Below are 26,403 nucleotides of genomic sequence, written 5' to 3' on the forward strand. Positions count from 1 at the left end.
CAACAGCTGTTTCCGTTTCATGCCCCTCGATTCTTATAACTGCAGTCTGGTTTCTGTACAAATTGTAAATAGCCTTTTGCTCCCTATGTTTGTCACCTTCAGGATTTGAAAGAGTATGCCAGTCAACATTGTCAAAATCTTTCTCTAAGTCTACAAATGCTAGAAACGTAGGTTTGCCTTTCCTTAATCTAGCTTCTAAAATAAGTTGTAGGGTCAGTATTGCCTCACGTGTTCAGATATTTTAAAAACATTATTTAAAGAAAATCACAAATCAAAGTATTAGAGACATAATTTTATTTATTTTTCTGTCCAAAGGGTAACATCTAAAGTTTTGTTCTATTAACTTTTGAAAATGATATCTTGAAGGTGGTCTCCATTCTGCTCGATGCATTTGGAGAGTTGAAATTGTAAGTTCCGCTCCACTTTTTCCGACACATCTCTATCGATGTTGGCAACGGTGACACGAATATTGTTCAGTAACTCAGCCAGGGTCTGCCGATGATTGGTATACACCGAGGATTTGTCATAGCCCTGTAAGAAAAAGTCACACGGCGCAAAATCTGGCGAGCGTGCCGGCCACTGGAGATTGCCCTCTCAGAGAGATAGACGATCGGGGAAGTGTTTGTGCAACATGATCGTCGATGTTCGTGCCGTGTGAGCTGTGGCGCCATCTTGTCGGAACTGGACATCACCCACATCCATTTCTTCACGTTCCGGAAGAAATAACTGTTCAGTCACCGGAACATAATGCTCAAAAGTGATCATCGCTGCCTTATTCTCTTCGAAAAACAGTGGGCCAAAAATGCCGACTTTAGATAGTCCACACCAAACAGTCACACATAGTTTATGCAGGGGCTGCCCGTGAAGTTCTCGGGGGTTCGTGCCACTCAAATAGCGCATATTTTGTTTATTCACGCAGCCAGACAAATGAAAATGTGCCTTGTTGCTGAACAACACTAAGGCATCATGAGGCAGCTCATTGATCGAGGCTTCACACTCATTTTTACGTGAAAAAAAAAATCACGTGGATGAAGTGTGTGCACAATTTATACTGATGAAATTTCAACTGTTCGTGAAGAATTTATCTCACTGTGTGTTCAGAAATTGCAAGGGCAGCTGCGTGTTTGCGTGCAGATCGCTTGGGGGAATTCAAAATCGACATCCTTACCCTCTCGATGTTTTCGGGCATTCTGGTGATTCTTGAAGGTCCTGGTTTCTTTTTCTGCACACTTCCAGTATTCATAAAGGTGTCTGCCCACATAAGTTGATTTCCCATGAGGGCCAAGACCTGCAGGTGTGATGTTGAACTGTTTCTCGAATGCACACTGAATTCTGATGACTGAACGTCCGTTCGAAAAGTAGGCCACAACGGCAAAACGTGCTCCTCTTTTGCCCACTGCATGATTGCTACTAAACCAACCTTCAATAAAATGTTAAGTCTCGTACTTTTGACTGCTCTGAAACCCACACAACGATGAGTAACAGCTGCCGTGTGCCACGCATTTCAAATAAGGATGTTCCCGCGCCACACCTTGTATTATATTCTTCCTTTGATGCACATAAAAAAAACAGACTTTTAACTTATTCTCACAACCAAAATGGCTACTGCCGATTATGCTCTCAAATAACGTCCGTCTACTTTCGTTCATTAACAGCGAGTCTTTCCTCTTACCGAGGAACAAGAAAAACATCTTGTGGTTTTTTTTTTTCTTCCCCCATTTGAAAATAATTAAAAAAATAAATGACGGTAGGCACAGGCTCTAAGCTGGGCTACCGCTTCACATTTTCTCTTTGCCTTTGAAGAAAATGAAAACATAAAAGCAAGGAATGCAAAAGGTACATCATAGACAGATGGAACAGCACCATCTTTCAGGCTTCTGCAATTTATATACTTTGCAAGGAAATGACTTCTCTCGAATTTTTCCAAACGTAGAAAATTGTTTTCTGTCAGTCGAAAACCTTGCCTCCTGACAGTATTTGACCATTTTTCTAAAAGTTGTGGTTTTGAAAGTAGGAACCTCCAGTTAAATGCATATTCATTATATTATCAAGTTGTAGACATAATCATCAGGCAGATTTATTAACATACATCTAAAAGTATTCACATACCTTTGGAAAGTCATATGAAACTTCCTGGCAGATTAAAACCATGTGCCGAACCGAGACTCGAACTCGGTACATTTGCCTTTTGCGGGCAAGTGCTCTACCATCTGAGCTACCCAAGCCCGACTCACGCCCCTTCCTCACAGCTTTACTTCTGCCAGTACCTTGTCTCCTACCTTCAAAAATTCACAGAAGCTAACCAGCGAAACTTGCCGAACAAGCACTCTCGTAAGAAAGGATATTGGGGAGACATGGCTTAGCCACAGCATGGGGGATGTTTCCAGAATGAGATTTTCACTCTGCAGCGGAGTGTGCGTTGATATGCGCTGTGAGGACTGGCCGTGAGTCGTGCTTGTGTAGCTCAGTTGGTAGGGCACTTTTTCATGAAAGGCAAAGGTCTGTGAGTTCAAGTCTTGGTCGGCACACAGGTTTAGTCTGCCAGGAAGTTTCATATCTGTGCACACTAGACTGCAGAGTAAAAATTTCATAGTACTTAATGTTTTAAGGTTTTGTTTGTTGTCAGGGCTCCTTCCCACAGTGTCGGATGGGAGATTTTCTTGTGTCACATATTGGATGGTCACCCATCATTTCTAAGTGCTCACCCAGTCTCTGTAATCTGGTGTCTAAGTTGCTGTACTGGCAGTATGTGGGCCACCTATGACTTCTTTCTATTTCTGTGGCTGAAGGGAACCGTGAAAGGACGTCATTTTGCCACTTTTAATGTAATAAAAACAGAATCACTGAAGGATGTGAACACAGTAACGAAATAGGAGTTCCAGAAGTGTTTCGATGATTGAAGGAAAACGCTGGGACTAGTGTAATACATGTAAGGGGATTACTTTGAAGGGGATAAAGTTGATATTGATGAGTAAATAAAGATTCTTTAAAAAAAAAAAATACTCTTACTTTTTGCTAACACCTCGCACAGTAACGTCTCGTTACCTATCGCTCTAAAGTTACGCATTCTTCTGTAGTGCCGTATTTGAAAAGCTTCTATTCTCTTACAGTATGAGGTGTTTATTATCAATGTTTCTTTTCCAACACTCTAGATGAAAGCTTCAGAAAATACATTCCAACATTTAAATTTTTCTCCAATGTTAACAAATTCATGTCTCTCAGCAAAGCTTTTCTTGCTATTGCACATGGGAATTTTTGTACTGTCTGTACTTCTGCTGTCGTCTGTTACTCTACTTCCCAAATAGCAAAACTTGAGTACATTCATCAACCTTGCTTTAATTTTATTGATCATCTTATAACTTCTTTTTTGACATTCACCTTATGTGCTAAGTTCTTTATACAGATCCTTTTATGTATACAATATGCTGTCACGATTATTAAAGTGGGAAGCACAGAGTATATTATTTGTATCAACCAACACAGGTGTTACGACTTGCTCCAAAATGGTTATAAAGGCTGTGCATCCAAGTTGTTGATAAATACTCCCCAGCTTAGCTTGAAGACAAGAGACTGGTGGCTCTAAGGTAAATGTACACACTTTTGCACTTGGGCATCACTCATAAACTCCCTCTGACAGTTAGAGGTCCTGAATCACACTACAGGTATGTGCCCTAACAAAATGAGAGAATATGATATATGATGAGCAGTCATAAAGCATTCATTTACCTCTGCTTCATTAGGACCCTTCAGGATAACGTGAGGCTTGTTTTGTACATCTTCTTTTTCCCAATACCTCTTCTTCTGTAAAGAAAACTTTGATTTTGGTGTCCAGCCACCTGTGACTGTCCATCAACCCTTTATACTTCTCCCTGTCCTGTACTTAAGCCTGCAGATTCCTTTTTTTATTCCTACAGCCTTAGTCATCTCTGACTTCCTTCACCCAGTTGTTTCCCGTGTGACAGGTTGCATTCTATATCTTCTTAGTCAACCTCTCCTCGTCCATCCTCTTGATGTGCCCAACAAATTGTAACCACCTCTTCCGTATCTTGCTCGGTATTGGTTCAATATTTTCATACAGTTCCTGTCGCGTTCTGTGTATCCGGATACCCCCATGTTTTTTGGTGCACATGTTGTTGTTGTTGTTGATGTTGTTGTTGTGGTCTTAAGTCCTGAGACTGGTTTGATGCAGCTCTCCATGCTACTCTATCCTATGCAAGTTACATCTGCCAGTACCTACTGCAACCTACATCCTTCTGAATCTGCTTAATGTATTCATCTCTTGGTCTCCCTCTGTGATTTTTACCCTCCACGCTGCCCTCCAGTACTAAATTGGTGATCCCTTTGTAATGTCTCTTGCAGCGGTCTCTCCGTGATATTTTCAGAAATTTTATAAATTATATAACTCAGTACATATCTTGAAATATCTCTTCTTATCTTACCGATTATCAATGCAAAGTAGTTTCAAGCCCAATTATTCCTTGGAGCGCCCATTTACTCCATGGAATAGCTTCTCTGCTATCTATGTTTTCTCTTAGGAAAAAGAATAGAGACTTCTTGCCGATTAGTCGTGAAAGAAGGATGTATATGTATGTATTGTTGAGCTAGTCGCCATCTTGATGAGATTCTGTATGAGAAGGAATTTAATACATGAACTAAACTAAAGTATGTGTGTTCGCGTATTATTTAACGGATTATTATTATTGACAGTGTCTGCTTACTACGCTGTGTTGCACAGGATCAGTGGGGAACGTCTGATTTACACTGGACGAACCTGCCGTTTTGTATGCTCAAGATATCCAGTTATTTCAAATAAATAGGCTAACACGGTCTTACCAGCAGATCTCCGGTCTTCCCCAGGAGATCGACTGACAATTTTCGTCGCACTGAGACTTCGAAATTGCTTCACTGCCTTATGGAATTTAAGTTAAGCTTAATTTAATCAGGATAGAACAGTATTGAACTGTGTGAATGTGATAAGCCTGCTTTGTCAATGAAAATTCCCTTAATATACGATGTTTTTACTATCCTGATCAGTGAAGCTAAATCAGGTCGGTGTGAGAAAGGTTTTTAAATTTTAGATCCCATACAAAATATATTAAACCTTGATGCCTCAGAACATGTCCTACCAACCGATCCCTTCTTCTAGTCAAGTTGTGCCACAAACTCCTCTTCTCCCCAATTCTGTTCAATACCTCCTCATTAGTTATGTGATCTACACATCTAATCTTCAGCATTCTTCTGTAGCACCACATTTCGAAAGCTTCTATTCTCTTCCTATCCAAACTATTTATCGTCTGTGTTTCACTTCCATACATGGCTACACTCCATACAAATACTTTCAGAAACGACTTCCTGACACTTAAATCTATACTTGATGTTAACAAATTTCTCTTCCTCAGAAACGCTTTCCTTGCAATTGCCGGTCTACATTTATATCCTCTCTACTTCGACCATCATCAGTTATTTTTGTCCCCAAATAGCAAAACTCCTTTACTACTTTAAGTGTCTCGTTTCCTAACCTAATTCCCTCAGCATCACCCGACTTAATTCGACTACATTCCATTATCCTCGTTTTGCTTTTGTTGATGTTCATCTTATATCCTCCTTTCGAGACACTGTCCATTCCGTTCAACCACTCTTCCAAGTCCTTTGCTGTCTCTGACAGAATTACAATGTCATCGACGAACCTCATAGTTTTTATTTCTTCTCCACGGATTTTAATACTTACTCCGAATTTTTCTTTTGTTTCCTTTACCGCTTGCTCAATATACAGACTGAATAACATCGGGGAGAGGCTACAACCCTGTCTCACTCCCTTCCCGACCACTGCTTCCCTTTCATGCCCCTCTACTCTTGGTGCCCATATGTCTCCCAAAATTTTCTGCTCCTCCTTCTCTAACCGTATACAAGGTTTCATCATTTCTAATGCATATAGAGCACCATTTCTTACAGTTGCTGTGTAATGTCGCAGTTTGGCATTCCGTGACAGATTTTTCTTGCCGTATATTCACATACCGAAGCTTCTGCAAAAGCTGTGCCCTGTCAACTGCGCTACTGCTGCTCTCTATGCCACCAGTTATCTTCTCCCCCAAATAACAAAAATTGTCAACTTTCTCAACCAATTGGCCATCTATCTTCCAGTCAGACTGTGTTCAATTTCTCGGTCTTCTTATATGCAGTCTTCAGTCCGACCTTTTTGCTGTTTAGACTAGATTTTTTACTGCTGCCTTTGCCTCTTCTTCTGTCTCATGTAAGAGAGCCATGTCAGCTGTGAATGCCAGGAAGTCCACTGTTGCATTATGTTTGACCTTGTACCCTATTTGCACACCTTTGATCTTCATGTTACTATTTAGTTGTCTCCACTACTTCGTCCAAAACGAGGTTAAATAAAATTTGTGACAGTCCGTCCCCTTGCTGGACTCCTGTTATTATTTCGAAACTGTCTGACAGCGTAATGCGACGCCTGATCTTCTAACACATCTGGCAGAGTTCTTCTGTCAGCTGAATCGTAGCCCTTTTGGAAGTCCACAAATGTCACTATTTTCTCTCTTCCTTTCTTGTGTCTGTGTTCAGTTAACCTTTGTATTCCAAATATCTGTTCTGTACAGTTCCTCCATTTTTTAAAGCCACACTGGTACGCTCGTATTGTCGGCCCCGGTTGTTCTTAAACTTTGTTCGGCATGATTCTCGACAAAACCGTGTACCCTATATTTGAGAGAGAGAGGCTCCTGTAGTTATCCAGTACTTTTCTTGTCACCTTTCCTGTGTAGTGGTATTATAATGGCTTCTTTTCAGTCTATGGATATTTTCTTATTTCTCCAGATATCTATCATTATATTGTACATACTTCTTTCTATTTCAGGTCCACACCACTTGATCTCTTCAGCACAGATACCATCATTGCCTGATGTCTTGTTGTTTTTGAAGTTTTTAATTACCTCTGCTACTTCTGCCCTGGTGGATGCTTTGTCTAGATTATCCTGACTTTCGTCCCTGTAACGTGTGTCCACTTTACTGTCGGTGCTTCTGCATTGAGCAAATTCCTAAAATACCTAGCCATTTCCTCCCACACCTCTTTCTAGCACAATTTTTATTGTGCCATTGTGTCCTATTATGAAAGAGTTCTTTTGCCCTGAACCCGTTAATTCTACTATTCATTTCTCTGAAAAAGACTCAAGATTTGTGTTTCTTGAAAGCTGTGTTTCCTTCAAGTTTCTCATTCTATCTACTTCTCTTGGCATTTATGATCGTTTTGCTAGCAATATTTCTCACATTTTGCTTTTTGCTGGATTGCCGTTTCATCCATGCTTTTCTCCTGGTCTCAACTGCATTCTCACATTTATCCGTCCACCATTTGTGCTTCCTTTTCTTGTTGTTAGTAGCCTGTCTCACTGCCTCTTCCTCCACCACCACCATCATCGTCATCATCATATATATTTCTAAAAAGAAAGATGATGAGACTTACCAAACAAAAGCGCTGGCAGGTCGATAGACACACAAACATACACACAAAATTCTAGCTTTCGCAACCAACGGTTGCCTCGTCAGGAAAGAGGGAAGGAGAGGGAAAGACAAAAGGATTTGGGTTTTAAGGGAGGGTAAGGAGTCATTCCAATCCCGGGAGTGGAAAGACTTACCTTAGGGGGAAAAAAGGACAGGTATACACTCGCGCGCACACACACACACACACACACACACACACACACATGTGTGTGCCATTCTCTCTGCGATTCTGACGAGGCAACCGTTGGTTGCGAAAGCTAGAATTTTGTGTGTATGTTTGTGTTTGTTTGTGTGTCTATCGACCTGCCAGCGCTTTTGTTTGGTAAGTTTCATCATCTTTCTTTTTAGAAATATTTTTCCCACGTGGAATGTTTCCCTCTATTTTATATATATATATATATATATATATATATATAATAGAGGGAAACATTCCACGTGGGAAAAATATATTTAAAAAGAAAGATGATGAGACTTACCCAACAAAAGCGCTGGCAGGTCGATAGACACACAAATAAACACAAACATACACACAAAACTCTAGCTTTCGCAACCAACGGTTGCCTCGTCAGGAAAGAGGGAAGGAGAAGGAAAGACAAAAGGATATGGGTTTTAAGGGAGAGGGTAAGGAGTCATTCCAATCCCGGGAGCGGAAAGACTTACCCTAGGGGGAAAAAAGGACAGGTATACACTCGCACACACACACATATCCATCCATACATATGTCTGCTTGTGTCTTGTATGTATGGATGGATATGTGTGTGTGTGCGAGTGTATACCTGTCCTTTTTTCCCCCTAGGGTAAGTCTTTCCGCTCCCGGGATTGGAATGACTCCTTACCCTCTCCCTTAAAACCCATATCCTTTTGTCTTTCCTTCTCCTTCCCTCTTTCCTGACGAGGCAACCGTTGGTTGCGAAAGCTAGAGTTTTGTGTGTATGTTTGTGTTTATTTGTGTGTCTATCGACCTGCCAGCGCTTTTGTTGGGTAAGTCTCATCATCTTTCTTTTGAAATATATATATATATATATATATATATATATATATATATATATATATATATATATATATATATATATATATATAATAGAAGGAAACATTCCACGAAGGAAAAATATACCTAAAAACAAAGACGATGTGACTTACCAAATGAAAGTGCTGGCAGGTCGACAGACACACAAACGAACACAAACATACACACAAAATTCAAGCTTTCGCAACAAACTGTTGCCTCATCAGGAAAGAGGGAAGGAGAGGGAAAGACGAAAGGATGTGGGTTTTAAGGGAGAGGGTAAGGAGTCATTCCAGTCCCGGGAGCGGAAAGACTTACCTTAAGGGGAAAAAAGGACGGGTATACACTCGCACACACACACATATCCATCCACACATATACAGACACAAGCAGACATATTTAAAGACAAAGAGTTTGGGCAGAGATGTCAGTCGGGACGGAAGTACAGAGGCAAAGATGATGTTGAAAGACAGGTGAGGTATGAGCGGCGGCAGATTGAAATTAGCGGAGATTGAGGCCTGGTGGATAACGGGAAGAGAGGATATATTGAAGAGCAAGTTCCCATCTCCGGAGTTCGGATAGGTTGGTGTTAGTAGGAAGTATCCAGATAACCCGGACGGTGTAACACTGCGCCAAGATGTGCTGGTCGTGCACCAAGGCATGTTTAGCCACAGGGTGATCCTCATTACCAACAAACACTGTCTGCCTGTGTCCATTCATGCGAATGGACAGTTTGTTGCTGGTCATTCCCACATAGAATGCATCACAGTGTAGGCAGGTCAGTTGGTAGATCATGTGGGTGCTTTCACACGTGGCTCTGCCTTTGATTGTGTACACCTTCCGGGTTACAGGACAGGAGTAGGTGGTGGTGGGAGGGTGCATGGGACAGGTTTTACACCGGGGGCGGTTACAAGGGTAGAAGCCAGAGGGTGGGGAAGGTGGTTTGGGGATTTCATAGGGATGAACTAAGAGGTTACGAAGGTTAGGTGGACGGCGGAAAGACACTCTTGGTGGAGTGGGGAGGATTTCATGAAGGATGGATCTCATTTCAGGGCAGGATTTGAGGAAGTCGTATCCCTGCTGGAGAGCCACATTCAGAATCTGATCCAGTCCCGGAAAGTATCCTGTCACAAGTGGGGCACTTTTGTGGTTCTTCTGTGAGAGGTTCTGGGTTTGAGAGGATGAGGAAGTGGCTCTGGTTATTTGCTTCTGTACCAGGTCGGGAGGGTAGTTGCGGGATGCGAAAGCTGTTGTCAGGTTGTTGGTGTAATGCTTCAGGGATTCCGGACTGGAGCAGATTCGTTTGCCACGAAGACCTAGGCTGTAGGGAAGGGACCGTTTGATGTGGAATGGGTGGCAGCTGTCGTAATGGAGGTACTGTTGTTTGTTGGTGGGTTTGATGTGGACGGACGTGTGAAGCTGGCCATTGGACAGGTGAAGGTCAACATCAAGGAAAGTGGCATGGGATTTGGAGTAGGACCAGGTGAATCTGATGGAACCAAAGGAGTTGAGGTTGGAGAGGAAATTCTGGAGTTCTTCTTCACTGTGAGTCCAGATCATGAAGATGTCATCAATAAATCTGTACCAAACTTTGGGTTGGCAGGCCTGGGTAACCAAGAAGGCTTCCTCTAAGCGACCCATGAATAGGTTGGCGTACGAGGGGGCCATCCTGGTACCCATGGCTGTTCCCTTTAATTGTTGGTATGTCTGGTTTTCAAAAGTGAAGAAGTTGTGGGTCAGGATGAAGCTGGCTAAGGTAATGAGGAAAGATGTTTTAGGTAGGGTGGCAGGTGATCGGCGTGAAAGGAAGTGCTCCATCGCAGCGAGGCCCTGGACGTGCGGGATATTTGTGTATAAGGAAGTGGCATCAATGGTTACAAGGATGGTTTCTGGGGGTAACGGATTGGGTAAGGATTCCAGGCGTTCGAGAAAGTGGTTGGTGTCTTTGATGAAGGATGGGAGACTGCATGTAATGGGTTGAAGGTGTTGATCTACGTAGGCAGAGATACGTTCTGTGGGGGCTTGGTAACCAGCTACAATGGGGCGGCCGGGATGATTGGGTTTGTGAATTTTAGGAAGAAGGTAGAAGGTAGGGGTGCGGGGTGTCGGTGGGGTCAGGAGGTTGATGGAGTCAGGTGAAAGGTTTTGTAGGGGGCCTAAGGTTCTGAGGATTCTTTGAAGCTCTGCCTGGACATCAGGAATGGGATTACCTTGGCAAACTTTGTATGTGGTGTTGTCTGAAAGCTGACGCAGTCCCTCAGCCACATACTCCCGACGATCAAGTACCACGGTCGTGGAACCCTTGTCCGCCGGAAGAATGATGATGGACCGGTCAGCCTTCAGATCACGGATAGCTTGGGCTTCAGCAGTGGTGATGTTGGGAGTAGGATTAAGGTTTTTTAAGAAGGATTGAGAGGCAAGGCTGGAAGTCAGAAATTCCTGGAAGGTTTGGAGAGGGTGATTTTGAGGAAGAGGAGGTGGGTCCCGCTGTGACGGAGGACGGAACTGTTCCAGGCAGGGTTCAATTTGGATAGTGTCTTGGGGAGTTGGATCATTAGGGGTAGGATTAGGATCATTTTTCTTCGTGGCAAAGTGATACTTCCAGCAGAGAGTACGAGTGTAGGACAGTAAATCTTTGACGAGGGCTGTTTGGTTGAATCTGGGAGTGGGGCTGAAGGTGAGGCCTTTGGATAGGACAGAGGTTTCGGATTGGGAGAGAGGTTTGGAGGAAAGGTTAACTACTGAATTTGGGTGTTGTGGTGCCAGATTGTGTTGATCGGAATTTTGAGGTTTTGGAGGGAGTGGAGCTGGAAGTGGGAGATTGAGTAGATGGGAGAGACTGGGTTTGTGTGCAATGAGAGGCGGTTGAGGTTTGCTGGAAAGGTTGTGAAGGGTGAGTGAGTTGCCTTTCCGGAGGTGGGAAACCAGGAGATTGGATAGTCTTTTGAGGTGAAGGGTGGCATGCTGTTCTAATTGGCGGTTGGCCTGTAGGAGGATGCTCTGAATAGCCGGTGTGGATGTGGGAGAGGAAAGATTGAGGACTGTTATTAAGGATAGGAGTTGACGGGTGTGTTCATTGGCTGAGTTGATGTGTAGGTGAAGGATTAGGTGGGTGAGGGCAATGGATTGTTCAGTTTGGAACTGGTATAGGGACTGATGGAAAGAAGGGTTGCAGCCAGAGATGGGAACTTTAAGTGTGAGGCCTTTGGGGGTTATGCCAAATTTCAGACAAGCCTGAGAAAATAAAATATGTGAGCGTAATCTGGCTAGGGTGAAGGCATGTTTGCGGAGGGAATGTAAATAAAACTTAATGGGGTCATTGTGGGGGTGTTGTGAGGGTGACATGGTATTAGAAGGTGGAAAGTTTAACATGTGGTTGAAATGAAAAAGAAAGATAGAAATATATGGGGAGAGATAAGGGTGAACTAGAAAGCAATTGGAGATCTGGTACGAAAAAAGACGAAAAAGTGTTGGTTAAGTTGATCCTGTGGTGGAATTGGGTTGGTAGACAGCGATGTGCAAAAAGGTTAGGTGGTTGTGTTGCCGCTAAATCACGTTAAAGGACGGAGAAATTCGGGAAAATTTCGAGAAAACGTATTAAAGGAGTGGTGTTGTGGTGAAAGATTACGAAAATGGGGCTAACAATTGTAGAAATAATGACGTTAAAACCTGTGGGGAGCGGCTAAAATGATCAGTGAAGTGCGAAAAACGGAAGTGGAAATAAAGTTAAAGTTATTAGAACTGGCCGAAATGGTTGTTAAATACGTGAAAGCAGCTGTTATTGAACTAGAAACGGTGGATTTTATAGCAGCGGTAGTGCTGAAGGCGGAAAATAAAATATTTTGGTTATGGTTGGGAAGTGGGTTACGTATTGTTGAGCATATATAGGCGGGATAAAATTGTATAGTAGATTACGGTAAAAGGGGAAGGTGAATACAAAGTGTAACTACTGGTAAAAACAGAAAGAGAAAATAAAGAGAAAAAAGAGAAATAAGACGACAGGAAAGATTTCGAAATGCAAAGGCGACAATAACAAACGTAATTGTTGGTTTCAAATTAATGATATGGTTATAATAGAAGGAAACATTCCACGAAGGAAAAATATACCTAAAAACAAAGACGATGTGACTTACCAAATGAAAGTGCTGGCAGGTCGACAGACACACAAACGAACACAAACATACACACAAAATTCAAGCTTTCGCAACAAACTGTTGCCTCATCAGGAAAGAGGGAAGGAGAGGGAAAGACGAAAGGATGTGGGTTTTAAGGGAGAGGGTAAGGAGTCATTCCAGTCCCGGGAGCGGAAAGACTTACCTTATGGGGAAAAAAGGACGGGTATACACTCGCACACACACACATCCATCCACACATATACAGACACAAGCAGACATATTTTTAAATATGTCATCAATAAATCTGTACCAAACTTTGGGTTGGCAGGCCTGGGTAACCAAGAAGGCTTCCTCTAAGCGACCCATGAATAGGTTGGCGTACGAGGGGGCCATCCTGGTACCCATGGCTGTTCCCTTTAATTGTTGGTATGTCTGGTTTTCAAAAGTGAAGAAGTTGTGGGTCAGGATGAAGCTGGCTAAGGTAATGAGGAAAGATGTTTTAGGTAGGGTGGCAGGTGATCGGCGTGAAAGGAAGTGCTCCATCGCAGCGAGGCCCTGGACGTGCGGGATATTTGTGTATAAGGAAGTGGCATCAATGGTTACAAGGATGGTTTCTGGGGGTAACGGATTGGGTAAGGATTCCAGGCGTTCGAGAAAGTGGTTGATGTCTTTGATGAAGGATGGGAGACTGCATGTAATGGGTTGAAGGTGTTGATCTACGTAGGCAGAGATACGTTCTGTGGGGGCTTGGTAACCAGCTACAATGGGGCGGCCGGGATGATTGGGTTTGTGAATTTTAGGAAGAAGGTAGAAGGTAGGGGTGCGGGGTGTCGGTGGGGTCAGGAGGTTGATGGAGTCAGGTGAAAGGTTTTGTAGGGGGCCTAAGGTTCTGAGGATTCTTTGAAGCTCTGCCTGGACATCAGGAATGGGATTACCTTGGCAAACTTTGTATGTGGTGTTGTCTGAAAGCTGATGCAGTCCCTCAGCCACATACTCCCGACGATCAAGTACCACGGTCGTGGAACCCTTGTCCGCCGGAAGAATGATGATGGACCGGTCAGCCTTCAGATCACGGATAGCTTGGGCTTCAGCAGTGGTGATGTTGGGAGTAGGATTAAGGTTTTTTAAGAAGGATTGAGAGGCAAGGCTGGAAGTCAGAAATTCCTGGAAGGTTTGGAGAGGGTGATTTTGAGGAAGAGGAGGTGGGTCCCGCTGTGACGGAGGACGGAACTGTTCCAGGCAGGGTTCAATTTGGATAGTGTCTTGGGGAGTTGGATCATTAGGGGTAGGATTAGGATCATTTTTCTTCGTGGCAAAGTGATACTTCCAGCAGAGAGTACGAGTGTAGGACAGTAAATCTTTGACGAGGGCTGTTTGGTTGAATCTGGGAGTGGGGCTGAAGGTGAGGCCTTTGGATAGGACAGAGGTTTCGGATTGGGAGAGAGGTTTGGAGGAAAGGTTAACTACTGAATTTGGGTGTTGTGGTGCCAGATTGTGTTGATCGGAATTTTGAGGTTTTGGAGGGAGTGGAGCTGGAAGTGGGAGATTGAGTAGATGGGAGAGACTGGGTTTGTGTGCAATGAGAGGCGGTTGAGGTTTGCTGGAAAGGTTGTGAAGGGTGAGTGAGTTGCCTTTCCGGAGGTGGGAAACCAGGAGATTGGATAGTTTTTTGAGGTGAAGGGTGGCATGCTGTTCTAATTGGCGGTTGGCCTGTAGGAGGATGCATTTACAAATGTCTGCTTGTGTCTGTGTATGTGTGGATGGATATGTGTGTGTGTGCGAGTGTAAACCTGTCCTTTTTTCCCCCTAAGGTAAGTCTTTCCGCTCCCGGGATTGGAATGACTCCTTACCCTCTCCCTTAAAACCCAATCCTTTTGTCTTTCCTTCTCCTTCCCTCTTTCCTGACGAGGCAACCATTGGTTGCGAAAGCTAGAGTTTTGTGTGTATGTTTGTGTTTATTTGTGTGTCTATCGACCTGCCAGCGCTTTTGTTGGGTAAGTCTCATCATCTTTCTTTTTAAATATATTTTCCCACGTGGAATGTTTCCCTCTATTATATTCATATATATATATATATATATATATATATAATTTTTTTTTTTTTTTTTTTTTTCCAGATCTAGGTCGATTCAGTGAGTGAGTGTTTACGGTCCTACGTTTCCTTGCTCTGTCGGGTATCCATCTCCATTTTATTTCGACAAGGTACTGATCTGATTCCGTCCTGCTATTTCTTCTCACTTTCGTGTTCATAATCTCTCTGTGATTCTTGTCGCAGATTGCTACATGGTCTAGCTGTTTTTCCCCACTCCATTTTCCAGGGCTGACCCACGTTGTTTTCTTGCTTGCCTCAGCTTTGTAATGGGTGGTCATTATTCTCATCTTGTGTCTCCTAAACAGGTCCACTAATCTCTCGCCATTCTTGTTTGTTCTCTTGTGGGCTGTATAATCTCCCACAGGACCTCTAGACTTCCTTTCCGTGCCTAAAGTCATTAAAGTATATAAATAATCACCAAAATATTTTTTGTTGATTATTTCGCACAGCTTTTGTAAGTTGTAGAAATGACAATATGCAGCACCTAATTTAATTGCATGAGCGATTTTAGCTAAAGACCATTACTCAGCTCAGATTTTTGCTATCAGTTACACATGAAAAAAATGTCAAAAATATATTTTCTTAATGTAATACCATTAGTCATGCATAGATAGATGCATGGATTGTTGTCTGTAATTGACACTGCAAGCATTTACCTCTGTATGACTAAACGTTATGTACAAATATTATATTTTTGATATTATACGTATGTAATGCTTGCTGTCAACAAAAATCCATTTTGGACATTGATGTTTAACATAAACCTATGGCACAATAAAGAAGAAATTCAGCTGCAGCAGGTGTCGATGTCATTTCTGTAATTATCCACTTGCAAAAAGTAAGTTACATAATAATTTTTTTTTTGTTTGCTAGCAGTTACACGTTGGAAGTCCTGGTACCCAGTGAAATCTCTGTGGCCCAGTACATTACTGAAATGAAGTGCCTAGTTTTACATGTAAACAAACATCTCCCACATGCTTTATTTGCAGCTCTCAGCCAATGCATTCACCTGTCTTTCCCCACTCCTCTCGGTTTTCCTCCATCTCACTGCCCCACAACGTCCTGATGCTGCGCTTGTTGGCAGTCTAGTCCCTACACAGTCCACCAGACAGTGTTCGTCTATCCTGTCCACCTGTACACTACTATCCCTTCCCCCTCCCCGCCCCCTCCAGATTGCTGCTTGCATTGCATGTGAGTTGCATTCTGACCCGAGCTGCTGGAGTCAGCAGTGGTGTGTGAGTGAGGTGTGCTTGTTTGCTTTTTTTGTGTGTGTGTGTGTGTGTGTGTGTGTGTGTGTGTGTGTGTGTGTGTGTGTGTGTGTGTTTTACTGACAAAGGCTGAGGCCGAAAGTTTTTTTCCTACATTGTTGATTAAGTAACTTAGTATTTTAAAGGTGATAATCAAAACATAGTGATTACTACTCACATGAAAGTGTATTTTTAATACTTTTTAAATGAATCTGCTTCAACCGCTTAAGTATTTTATTCGTAACCTAATAGAAGTGACTTTCTGGACAGACACTGTTTTAGACGTGTTCTGCCCGTTTTTGTCGTTTTACTGTATGTCTGGTACAGTGAGGTGGGAACAAACGTGTCTTTGCCCGCAGGTGGCGTGCGCGAGGGTAGGCCCGTTCTCCAGCATCTCGTACCGCAAGTCGGACGCGTGGGCGTGCGGCGCCCTGGCGTACGAGCTGTTCTGCGGTGGCCGCAATCCCTTCTATTCGAACTGGGCGGCAGTCGAGCCAGAAAGTGGCGGAGGAGGCGACGGAGGCGGAGGGGAGACGGTGAAAGAGCTGCCAGCGTTGAAGAGCCGCAGCTACCGCGAGGAGCAACTGCCTCCGCTGCCGGCCAACGTTCCGCCCCTCGTCGCTGCTGTCGTGGCCGGCCTGCTCGTGCGCGCGCCCCACAAGGTCTGTACGGAACTCGAGCCTTTTTTCCCTTACACTTGTTAGGCCGTCCACATACGGAATGACTCAAAAGGAACAGAACGGTCTGGTATTCTAAATCCACAACTGGTTGCTGACGTACTGGCAATGCACCCGTGACACAAGTCTGAAATGACAAAATAAGGCCTCGAATGATGCAAACGCTTTGCCAAAATCGCCACTCATCGTGCTGCGAGGGCAGCTCCACCACATTGGGTGCACTAGGAGGTGCCTCAGAACCAGAGCCCGTGGACAAAACAAATTACACCTGAGGTTTACCGTGCGATGCGCCAGATTCTTCGCCACCTCTGTACCCCGAGGTAGCAGCATGAAGGTGACTGACTGTAGCCAAAAGCACATTCAACTGTTCGCGAACTGCGGCCAGCTCCTCCTGGGTCCACACACGACATGCACACATCCTAGCCATCCTAACATGACTAAGGGAAGAAGTGAACTATAAAAACAGACAGAATTCTAGATATGCAACTCACTACCCTCCAGATGTGTCACCAATAGATGGTAATAAATTGATGAGCTATATACTGTATTTACTCGAATCTAAGCTGCACCTGAAAAATGAGACTCGAAATCAAGGAAAAATAATTTTCCCGAATCTAAGCCGCCCCTGAAATTTGAGACTCGAAATGTAAGGGGGGAGAAATGTTTCAGACCGCACCTCCAAACCGAAACAAAGTTGGTCCATTGTAATATGAGACACAATTTAGGTCAAAAGAATGACGATACAGCTACAGTAGTTTGGTTCATGTGGTAAGCTTAGCATTTAAGCTTTACCAGGTAGTCACTGCTATGCGTCAGGCCCTCCATCCGTATTTATACGGGTACCCTTCCTTTTTCACGTGTTTCGTCTGGTTTGAATTGATTGCTTATTTTTCTTTGATCTGATAAGCGCCGTGCTCTTTCCTATAGGTGTTTACGTCACTCTGAGCTGAAAATGCATTACTGTACTGTGTCATGCATTGTTCCTTCACATTCTGATAATGAGTGTCTACGGCTTGTTGCCACTTGTGGCATGGCTTGCTATTATGTGCGCTACTGCTGCTTACAATTTAAAAAAGAAAAAAGAAAAAGAGGAATCGTCTCATTAGCGAAACAATGGCGAGAGACTGCTATTTGTTGTTACTTACACTGCTGCTTTCTTTGATAATGATCAACAAGAACCAAATAATAGACTGTGTATGATAGATGATGTTCTGAACGAGAGTTTAGCGAAAATTTTTCCCCGTTCGAAAATCTTTGCAGGCGCCTCTTTAGTACATTACATCCTGCACAGAAATTAGTCACCTTAGATTTAAAAATCTAATCAATTGCTGTGCTTCATTTCTGACTGTATCACTATTAGGCTTAAGAATAATACGAATATAAACATGACATGATATGTATATTCTTCTGTGTTTGCTGTTGTCTCACTCTAGTTTCGTAGTTTATTAGGCTGACAGGATTTAAATGAGATAGCAGCAAACACGAAAGAATACATGGCAAAATGTTTATGTTCGTATTATTCTTATGGTGGAGAGAATACTGCATGTGATTCACAATTCATAAAAGTACCTATTAGCAACCATCTCTTCTCGCAGGTAGGAAAAAATTCGGGATGTAGATTTGGCCGTATTGACAAACATCCCAAACAGTCTCGTCAGTCGGATTTTCGTAGTACATTGAAATGTTGCTACATTCGAAGATGAACAATACGGAATTTGTATTTACTTTGTTGGATAATGTATGAAAATTCAGTAGTCGAACCTCGGGGCGGAGAAAAAAGCTTGTCCTCCACTTTTTTTTTTTTTACTGACACAGAGGTTTTGGTGCCAATATTTATCTTTGTGCCTACAAAGCATGCCTGTGTAGCGCTACATATATTCGACGGCAGAAGTTAGTTGTGGCGGCACCCACCAACATTTTTCAGAACTTCTGCTTGCTTTGCACTGGATTCTCGGCCGCAGGCGGTTTTTTGGATTACAAAAACCGAAAAAAAAGTGCGGCTTAGATTCGAGTAAATACGGTAGCTGGCTGTTCAGTGAGGAACTATTGCGCTACGAACTGAGCGAATTTACACTTACAAAAATGCGAGATTAATCATCTTAAACAGAGAAACACAAACAAAATTTAAGAAATGTACAATGAGGAAAACATGGAAAAAGATGAATACTTAACTTGCTGCTCTTTAGTTTTACTCGTACTCGAATATCAGACGGGAGCTGGAGGTGTTGTGCACGCCTTGCAGTGGCAACACGGGCCGATCGGCATGGCTGAGCAGAGACAAAAAGAAGGGGGAGAAGTACGAGGTGGACTCCCTGCATTAATCAAAGAGCCATTTGAAACAGTGAGGATGCTTTTAACACTTTTGCTGCTACGGACGTGCTCCTTGCATTCCGTGCTGAGTGCATCTATGTTATGGCTGTACTGCTCATAAGTGCTGCTACCTGTGCTGAGAGATGGCATTCCGACTGCTACAAAATACTTATTGTCCAATTTTAAGAAAACTATTAGATGGAAAAAAACTATTTTTTCACATCTAACAGTCTGATACATTTGCTCAATAAAGGAGTGAATTTCCTTTCAGTATTAATTATAGTTACTGTGCTGCATCAAATTCAGTAAAACATTGTGTGAAATTTTGAAGAATTTGCTGAGGTAAAAATGCATTGAGTAAACTTTTAACTCGTACATAGCAGTGTATGAAATGTAGGTAAGGTAATGAAATTTTATTTAAAGTTAAGAGCAGAACGATGTCTCATTTTGTTCTTGTGTTGCTGATTTTTATTTCTGCACTTCATGTATCGTGTAATCATAACAATCGTCCTTTTCGTAAATAGTTAAAGATATTGAAGTGAGGTTGTTGCAAGTGATGGCATGGAAAGAAGTGCATATGTTCTATGATAAATACTCGCAACGTTTTTATTGACAGAGATATGGAAGTACACTATATGATCAAAAGTATCTGGACACCCCCCCCCCCCCAAAACATATGCTTTTCATATTAGGTGCATTGTGCTGCCACCAGGTACTCCATATCAGTGATCTCAGTAGTCATTAGACATCTTTAGAGCAGAATGGGGCGCTCTGCGGAAATCACGGACTTTGAACATGGGCAGGTGATTGGGTGTCACTTGTCATACGTATGTACGTGACATTTTCACACTGATAAACATCCCTAGGTCCACTGTTTCCTATGTGATAGTGAAGTGGGAACATGAAGGGACACGTACATTACAAAAGCATACAGGTTGACCTCATCTATTGACTGACAGACTGCCGACAGTTGAACAGGGTCGTAATGTATAATAGGCAAACATCTATCCAGACCATCAGACAGGAATTCAAAACTGCATCAGGATCCACTGCAAGTACTAGGAGTTCGGTGGGAGGTTGAAAGCTTGGATTTCATGCTCAAGTGGTTGTTCATCAGCCACACATCATGCCAGTAAATGCCAAATGACATCTCGCTTGGGGTAAGGAGCGTAAACATTGGACAATTGAACAGTGGAAAAACGTTGTGTGGAGTGACAAATTATGGAACACAATGTGGCAATCCGATGGCAGGGTGTGGGTATGGCGAATGCCCGGTGAAAATCATCTGCCAGTATGTGTAGTACCAGCAGTAAAATTCGGAGGCAGTGGTGTTATGGTGTGGTTGTGTTTTTCATGGAGGAAGCTTGCACCCCTTGTTGTTTTGCATGGCACTATCACAGCACAGGCCTACATTGATGATTTAAGCACCTTCTTGCTTCCCATTGTTGAAGAGCAATTCGGGGATGGTGATTGCTTCTTTCGACACGATCGAGCACCTGTTCATAATGCATGGCCTGCGACAGAGTGATCACACAACAGTAACATCCCTTTAATGGGCTCACCTGCAGAGAGTCCTGGCATGAATCTTATAGAAAACCTTTGGGATGTTGTTGAACACCAACTTCGTGCCAGGCCTCACCGACCGACATCGATACCTCTCCTCAGTGCAGCACTCTGTGAAGAATGGACTGCCATTCCCCAAGATACCTTCCAGCACCTGATTGAACATGTGCCTGTGAGAGTGGAAGCTTTCATCAAGGCTAAGAGTGGGCCAACACCATATTGAATTTCAGCAATACTGATGGAGTGCACCACGAACTTGTAAGTCATTTTCAGCCAGGTGTCCGGATACTTTTGATCACATAGTGTAACTTGTCCACAACAATGAGAGGTTGACAGAATGGAATACACAGAAATGTCCTTGCCACCTGGGGAGTGGCAGAGCATGACGAGTTAACTCATCCACATCAGCTAAAGGGTTAATAAACACTTCTTCAGTGCCTTCCTAAGGAAAGTTATTCTTGCATATTTTCAGCACGCGTAAACACTTAATCCAGTCTTCCACTTTGGCTTTGTAAGTTTATTTCTGTGGAAAAAACTGTACATGTTTAATTCCTAATCTGGAATTTCTGGATGCTATCTTTCCTTTCACTAGTGTCCACACAGTTTCTGTCAGCCTCACACCCTGATCGCCTATTTCTTGTGCTAAGATGTCAGGTTCCAATTTATTGTAAAGGTCCTTGCGCCGGATGTCCTGTGTGTCTTGAAACTCGGTCACCATAACTAGCAAAGAAAAATAACAATACTACACGATGTAAATCATTGCTCTCTGTGTGCTATACACTGCTGTACAGTGATCGTATAAGCGAATGGTGGGTAGTGATACAGGTGCAAAGCCATGCCGCTAGCAGTACTGCCACATAAATTTTGTTGACAATACATGTTTGTTTGGTAGTTGTTGCTTCTTAAGATGCAACCTGAACACTGTGGCAGTCATGTGTACATGAGCCAGACTAGGTGCAAGGTATCTCGTTCGCACTTGGGAATTGAGGAAGGACAAAAAAGGGTAGGAGATTAAAATTTCTCTGGGTTAAATAATCCAAACCTAGATCTTTTTCTGGTGTAAAATTCCTTAACGTCAATACAATTTATTTACTTGTGCTGTATAGTGCCCTCATCTTGGAGACAGATAACTATCTTTCAACTAGTGTTGATTTTCTCTGCTTCCAGCAGCACCAGCAAAATTGTTAAATCATCTTGGACAAGTTGTACTTTCTCGCTTGTTGCCTCAGGGTCAGTAGTGTAGTTTTTTGGTAAGACGATTGTAGTCATGCAGTCCCCTTCTCATTCATTGCTTTATTCTTTACTTCTCACCTTCCACTAGCATGTATAGCTTTTGTGAATTACACATTAAATACTCGATAATGAAACAGGCTCTCTTTATAGAGTCTGTTACATTTTTGTGCCACCTGTTCCGAATCTGTGATCTGCCTGCATTGGCTGCTGGTTTGCACATTCATGATATGTGTGGGTGGATTTCAGCAGTTCTGCTCAAAACCTGCAGATCTTTGTCCCTGTGTTGAGTGGTTGTCATGTCTGTACAAATTTCTGTACAGCCGTGAATTGCACGGACAAATCATATTGTGTCAGTTGGCTTTAATAATGACTTTATCTTAATTGGGGCAGGTGTGGACTTGCAGAACGTGAGGCCTCTTAGCCTCTCTTCCCAGAATGTCTTCATTCTTTCAATGTCTTCATTCTTTCATTCCTTTTCTTTATCTCCTCCTCAGAAATGCAATGTATGAAACTCCCTTTTAGTGGCTTCTGTTCAAACGATTTTATGCCATTGACTTTGCTTTCGAATTCTTCAGTTTGCGCCATCTCCAGTTTAATTCCAGTTTCTTGTGCATCTCATTTGACTTCTTGTACCCACTCAGAGGTGGATTTTAATGCTGTGACATAATTGAAGATCTTTTTGCTCATTCAGTTTTCATCCATTCTTACTAGGTGTCCATAAAATTTCACTTGTTGATGTCATATTCTGTCTGTGATGTTTCCGGTGTACTTGTAGAGCTCCTAGTTTTCCTTATTCTTCAGAGTCACATCAGTAATCTTATGGGCTCCCAGGAATTTCCTGGGCATCTTCCTTTCCTTTCCTTTTTATTTAAAATAGCTCCATCCAGTTTTATAATTGTATTGCAACACCCAGCTTTGGCCTCAAAAGATATTGCTTATTAATTGTATCTGTTCTGTGTTAGTTTGTAATTGAGGGGTAATTTTCTAGCGCTCTGTTGATTGCCTCTTCATCTGGTCCATTTGGTTGGATCCATTCTCCTAAGTAGTTGAATTATTCTCCCCTCTTTTAATTGTTAAACCATTTTTGTGAAAATTCAGCAAGTGGTTTTAATATTTCTGTTTAGTGAAAGTAAGCAGTTTCATAGAAATGTTTTTCCTTTTTAACCTTCTCAAACTTATCCCTCTCTCCTCCTAGATGGAGGAACTATCAGTTTGAAAGTTTCATTAATATGAGGACTATTCAAGAAAATTCTGGAACTTTGTCCACAAAATTTTTCTGTTCTTACCTTTTACTGATGGTGCATAGTCCCGTTCGAAATACTCTCCTTGACAATTGATACACTGTCCCAATGCTATTTCCACTTCTGGAAGCAGTCTTGGTATGCCTCTTGCTGGAATGAGCAAAGCATGGTTTCTGAATTTTCTTTTATCTCTTCTACCGTTGCAAACCTTCATCCTTTCAACAGACTTTTTTACTTTGGAAATTAAAAGAAAATGTCGGCAGGGGCCAGGTCCGGAGAATATGAAGGATGAGGCAGCACAGTGATTTCATTTTTTGTGCAAGATGCAAGAGCCGTGAATTGTCTTGCCCAATTTCAAACCATTTCCTTGTCAGATTTTCTCGCAGGCATCGCAACACTTCATGATACTACTATCGATTAACAGTTTGTTCCTGTGGCACGAATTCGTGTTGAACTAATCCTTCAAATTCAGAGAAAACTGTTAACCTGATCTGACAAACATTTTGTGGTCTTAGAGACACTTTCCCACCCATTGTGAAGATTGAACCATGGTCTCAACATAACTGTAGACGCATGTTTCATCACCAGTTACGATTCTCTTAAGGAATATCTCATTCTCATTTGTGCAATCCAAAAGCTCTTTACAGGCTGCAAGGCGAAGAGTTTCTCATCTTGGCAGCAACACGGTGCATTGCAAGATGCTGTATCAGGATTTCATGATACGATCCAACTGAAATATTACATTCTTCTGCTCTCTGATGGACAGTCAGTCTTCGATTGGCACATACAATTTCATTGATGTTCCTCACATAAGCATCATTGATAGACGGCCAAGGACATCCTGAACGAGAATCATCTTTAACTTCTGTCTGGGGCCATTTTTAAAACTCGTGAACCATTTGTAACACAGAGTACAGCTTTAGCACTCGTCAGTGTAGGCTTCCTGCATCATTTGCTGTGTCTGTAAAGGATATATTGAGTTTCACACAAAATTTAATGCACGCATATTGCTTCTCCAACTCTGCCTCTTGAAATTCGCAAACTGTGCAGTGAAGTGTTCTACTTAGTGTAGCACTGAACAATAATTAACAGCCGTACAACAATGAAACTTCAGACAGTTACACATTAAACATGGCCATGTGCAGGGACGCAAACCACATTTCGCTCTAACACACCATTGGCATGAAATTCTGAATGTTCTGGAATTTTCTGGAGATACCTCATGTATGTATTTCATGTGTGTGTCTGCGGTACTGACGCTTGGCATGAAGTAATGGACCATCCTGCAATTCGGTCTATCAAATAATTAATGCTGACGTGCATAAAATATACTACCACATGAAAATTGTTGTGTAAAATAAGTTAAATTAATTTGTTTTCGCAAAGATGGATTCACATAATTGAGTATAATAATTATTCCAATGCAATATCATTGTAGAGGCTAATTTAATGAAATTCTGGGATGTCTAATTACTTCCCCTTATCTCTTCTGATTAAAGCTTTAACAGTTCGGAGTTGGAGTCATGATTTCCATTTCAGTGGCTTACAAAAATAACTTGACCTTCCTTGCAAAGATAATGAAATTACCCAGTTTCTCATTTACTATTAACATGTATGATCATTTTTTGATTTGGTCTTAAAGGGACGGCATACAAAAGCATTCCGGTCACTAGTCGTTGATGTAGTAGTCGTAGGATACTATATTTTTTTGTTCTGCAAAGTGCACAGTTTTATATTTATGAACATTAAAAGCAGGTTACCAGTCTTTGCACACCTTTGATGCCTTATTAAGATTCCACATTGCTACATTCCAAACTTTACTACTCTTAGGGATTTTTTCTGAACCTTACATTAATTTGCATTCCGCAGTTACTGTCGATTGTATGGTTTTGCACTTTGCTCCGAAACTGGAATCGCAGTTATTAATTGCACCAAATATTATAAATCAATATGTCCGGTTGTCAAGTATGTCGAAAGTGTTTGGCTGCCTAGTCTCTGACGCCAATATCAGAGGGTCGACTATCGATCAATTTGTAAATTATAGATTGCATCAATCGGTTGTCCTTTATAAATTTTATTATGCAGGTCTAGATTTTGGCTAGAAGCTAGCCATTCTATATGCTAATAATACAAGAAGTACATAGATGATGTCATAAAAAGTTACAAGTAATGACTTAGCTCATATGGTTTGTATATAACATACCACTATTATTTTCGCTCAATGCATGTAAGTCCCTGTTGATCGGGCATCGCCCGCAGTTCATTGACTAGTACTGTTTGCAGAAGGCAGGCTGTATGGAGAAAATATTGGTTGGTTACATGACGCCATCTACACTCCTGGAAATTGAAATAAGAACACCGTGAATTCATTGTCCCAGGAAGGGGAAACTTTATTGACACATTCCTGGGGTCAGATACATCACATGATCACACTGACAGAACCACAGGCACATAGACACAGGCAACAGAGCATGCACAATGTCGGCACTAGTACAGTGTATATCCACCTTTCGCAGCAATGCAGGCTGCTATTCTCCCATGGAGACGATCGTAGAGATGCTGGATGTAGTCCTGTGGAACGGCTTGCCATGCCATTTCCACCTGGCGCCTCAGTTGGACCAGCGTTCGTGCTGGACGTGCAGACCGCGTGAGACGACGCTTCATCCAGTCCCAAACATGCTCAATGGGGGACAGATCCGGAGATCTTGCTGGCCAGGGTAGTTGACTTACATCTTCTAGAGCACGTTGGGTGGCACAGGATACATGCGGACGTGCATTGTCCTGTTGGAACAGCAAGTTCCCTTGCCGGTCTAGGAATGGTAGAACGATGGGTTCGATGACGGTTTGGATGTACCGTGCACTATTCAGTGTCCCCTCGACGATCACCAGTGGTGTACGGCCAGTGTAGGAGATCGCTCCCCACACCATGATGCCGGGTGTTGGCCCTGTGTGCCTCGGTCGTATGCAGTCCTGATTGTGGCGCTCACCTGCACGGCGCCAAACACGCATACGACCATCATTGGCACCAAGGCAGATGCGACTCTCATCGCTGAAGACGACATGTCTCCATTCGTCCCTCCATTCACACCTGTCGCGACACCACTGGAGGCGGGCTGCACGATGTTGGGGCGTGAGCGGAAGACGGCCTAACGGTGTGCGGGACCGTAGCCCAGCTTCATGGAGACGGTTGCGAATGGTCCTCGCCGATACCCCAGGAGCAACAGTGTCCCTAATTTGCTGGGAAGTGGCGGTGCGGTCCCCTACGGCACTGCGTAGGATCCTACGGTCTTGGCGTGCATCCGTGCGTCGCTGCGGTCTGGTCCCAGGTCAACGGGCACGTGCACCTTCCGCCGACCACTGGCGACAACATCGATGTACTGTGGAGACCTCAAGCTCCACGTGTTGAGCAATTCGGCA

At 42.8% G+C, this 26,403-nt stretch overlaps 1 protein-coding gene across 1 annotated transcript in view; it reads left to right on the top strand.

Moving 5' to 3' along the window:
* The window catches only part of LOC126108452 (serine/threonine-protein kinase Pink1, mitochondrial), a 109,385-nt gene that overhangs the window by 71,145 nt on the left and 11,837 nt on the right, over window positions 1–26,403 (top strand). The window contains exon 7 of the mRNA XM_049913664.1: window positions 16,322–16,624. Within this exon, the coding sequence (XP_049769621.1) occupies window positions 16,322–16,624 (303 nt within the window). The remainder of the gene's footprint in view (window positions 1–16,321; window positions 16,625–26,403) is intronic.

Source organism: Schistocerca cancellata, chromosome 11 (genome assembly GCF_023864275.1).
Source record: "Schistocerca cancellata isolate TAMUIC-IGC-003103 chromosome 11, iqSchCanc2.1, whole genome shotgun sequence".
NCBI lineage: Eukaryota > Metazoa > Arthropoda > Insecta > Orthoptera > Acrididae > Schistocerca > Schistocerca cancellata.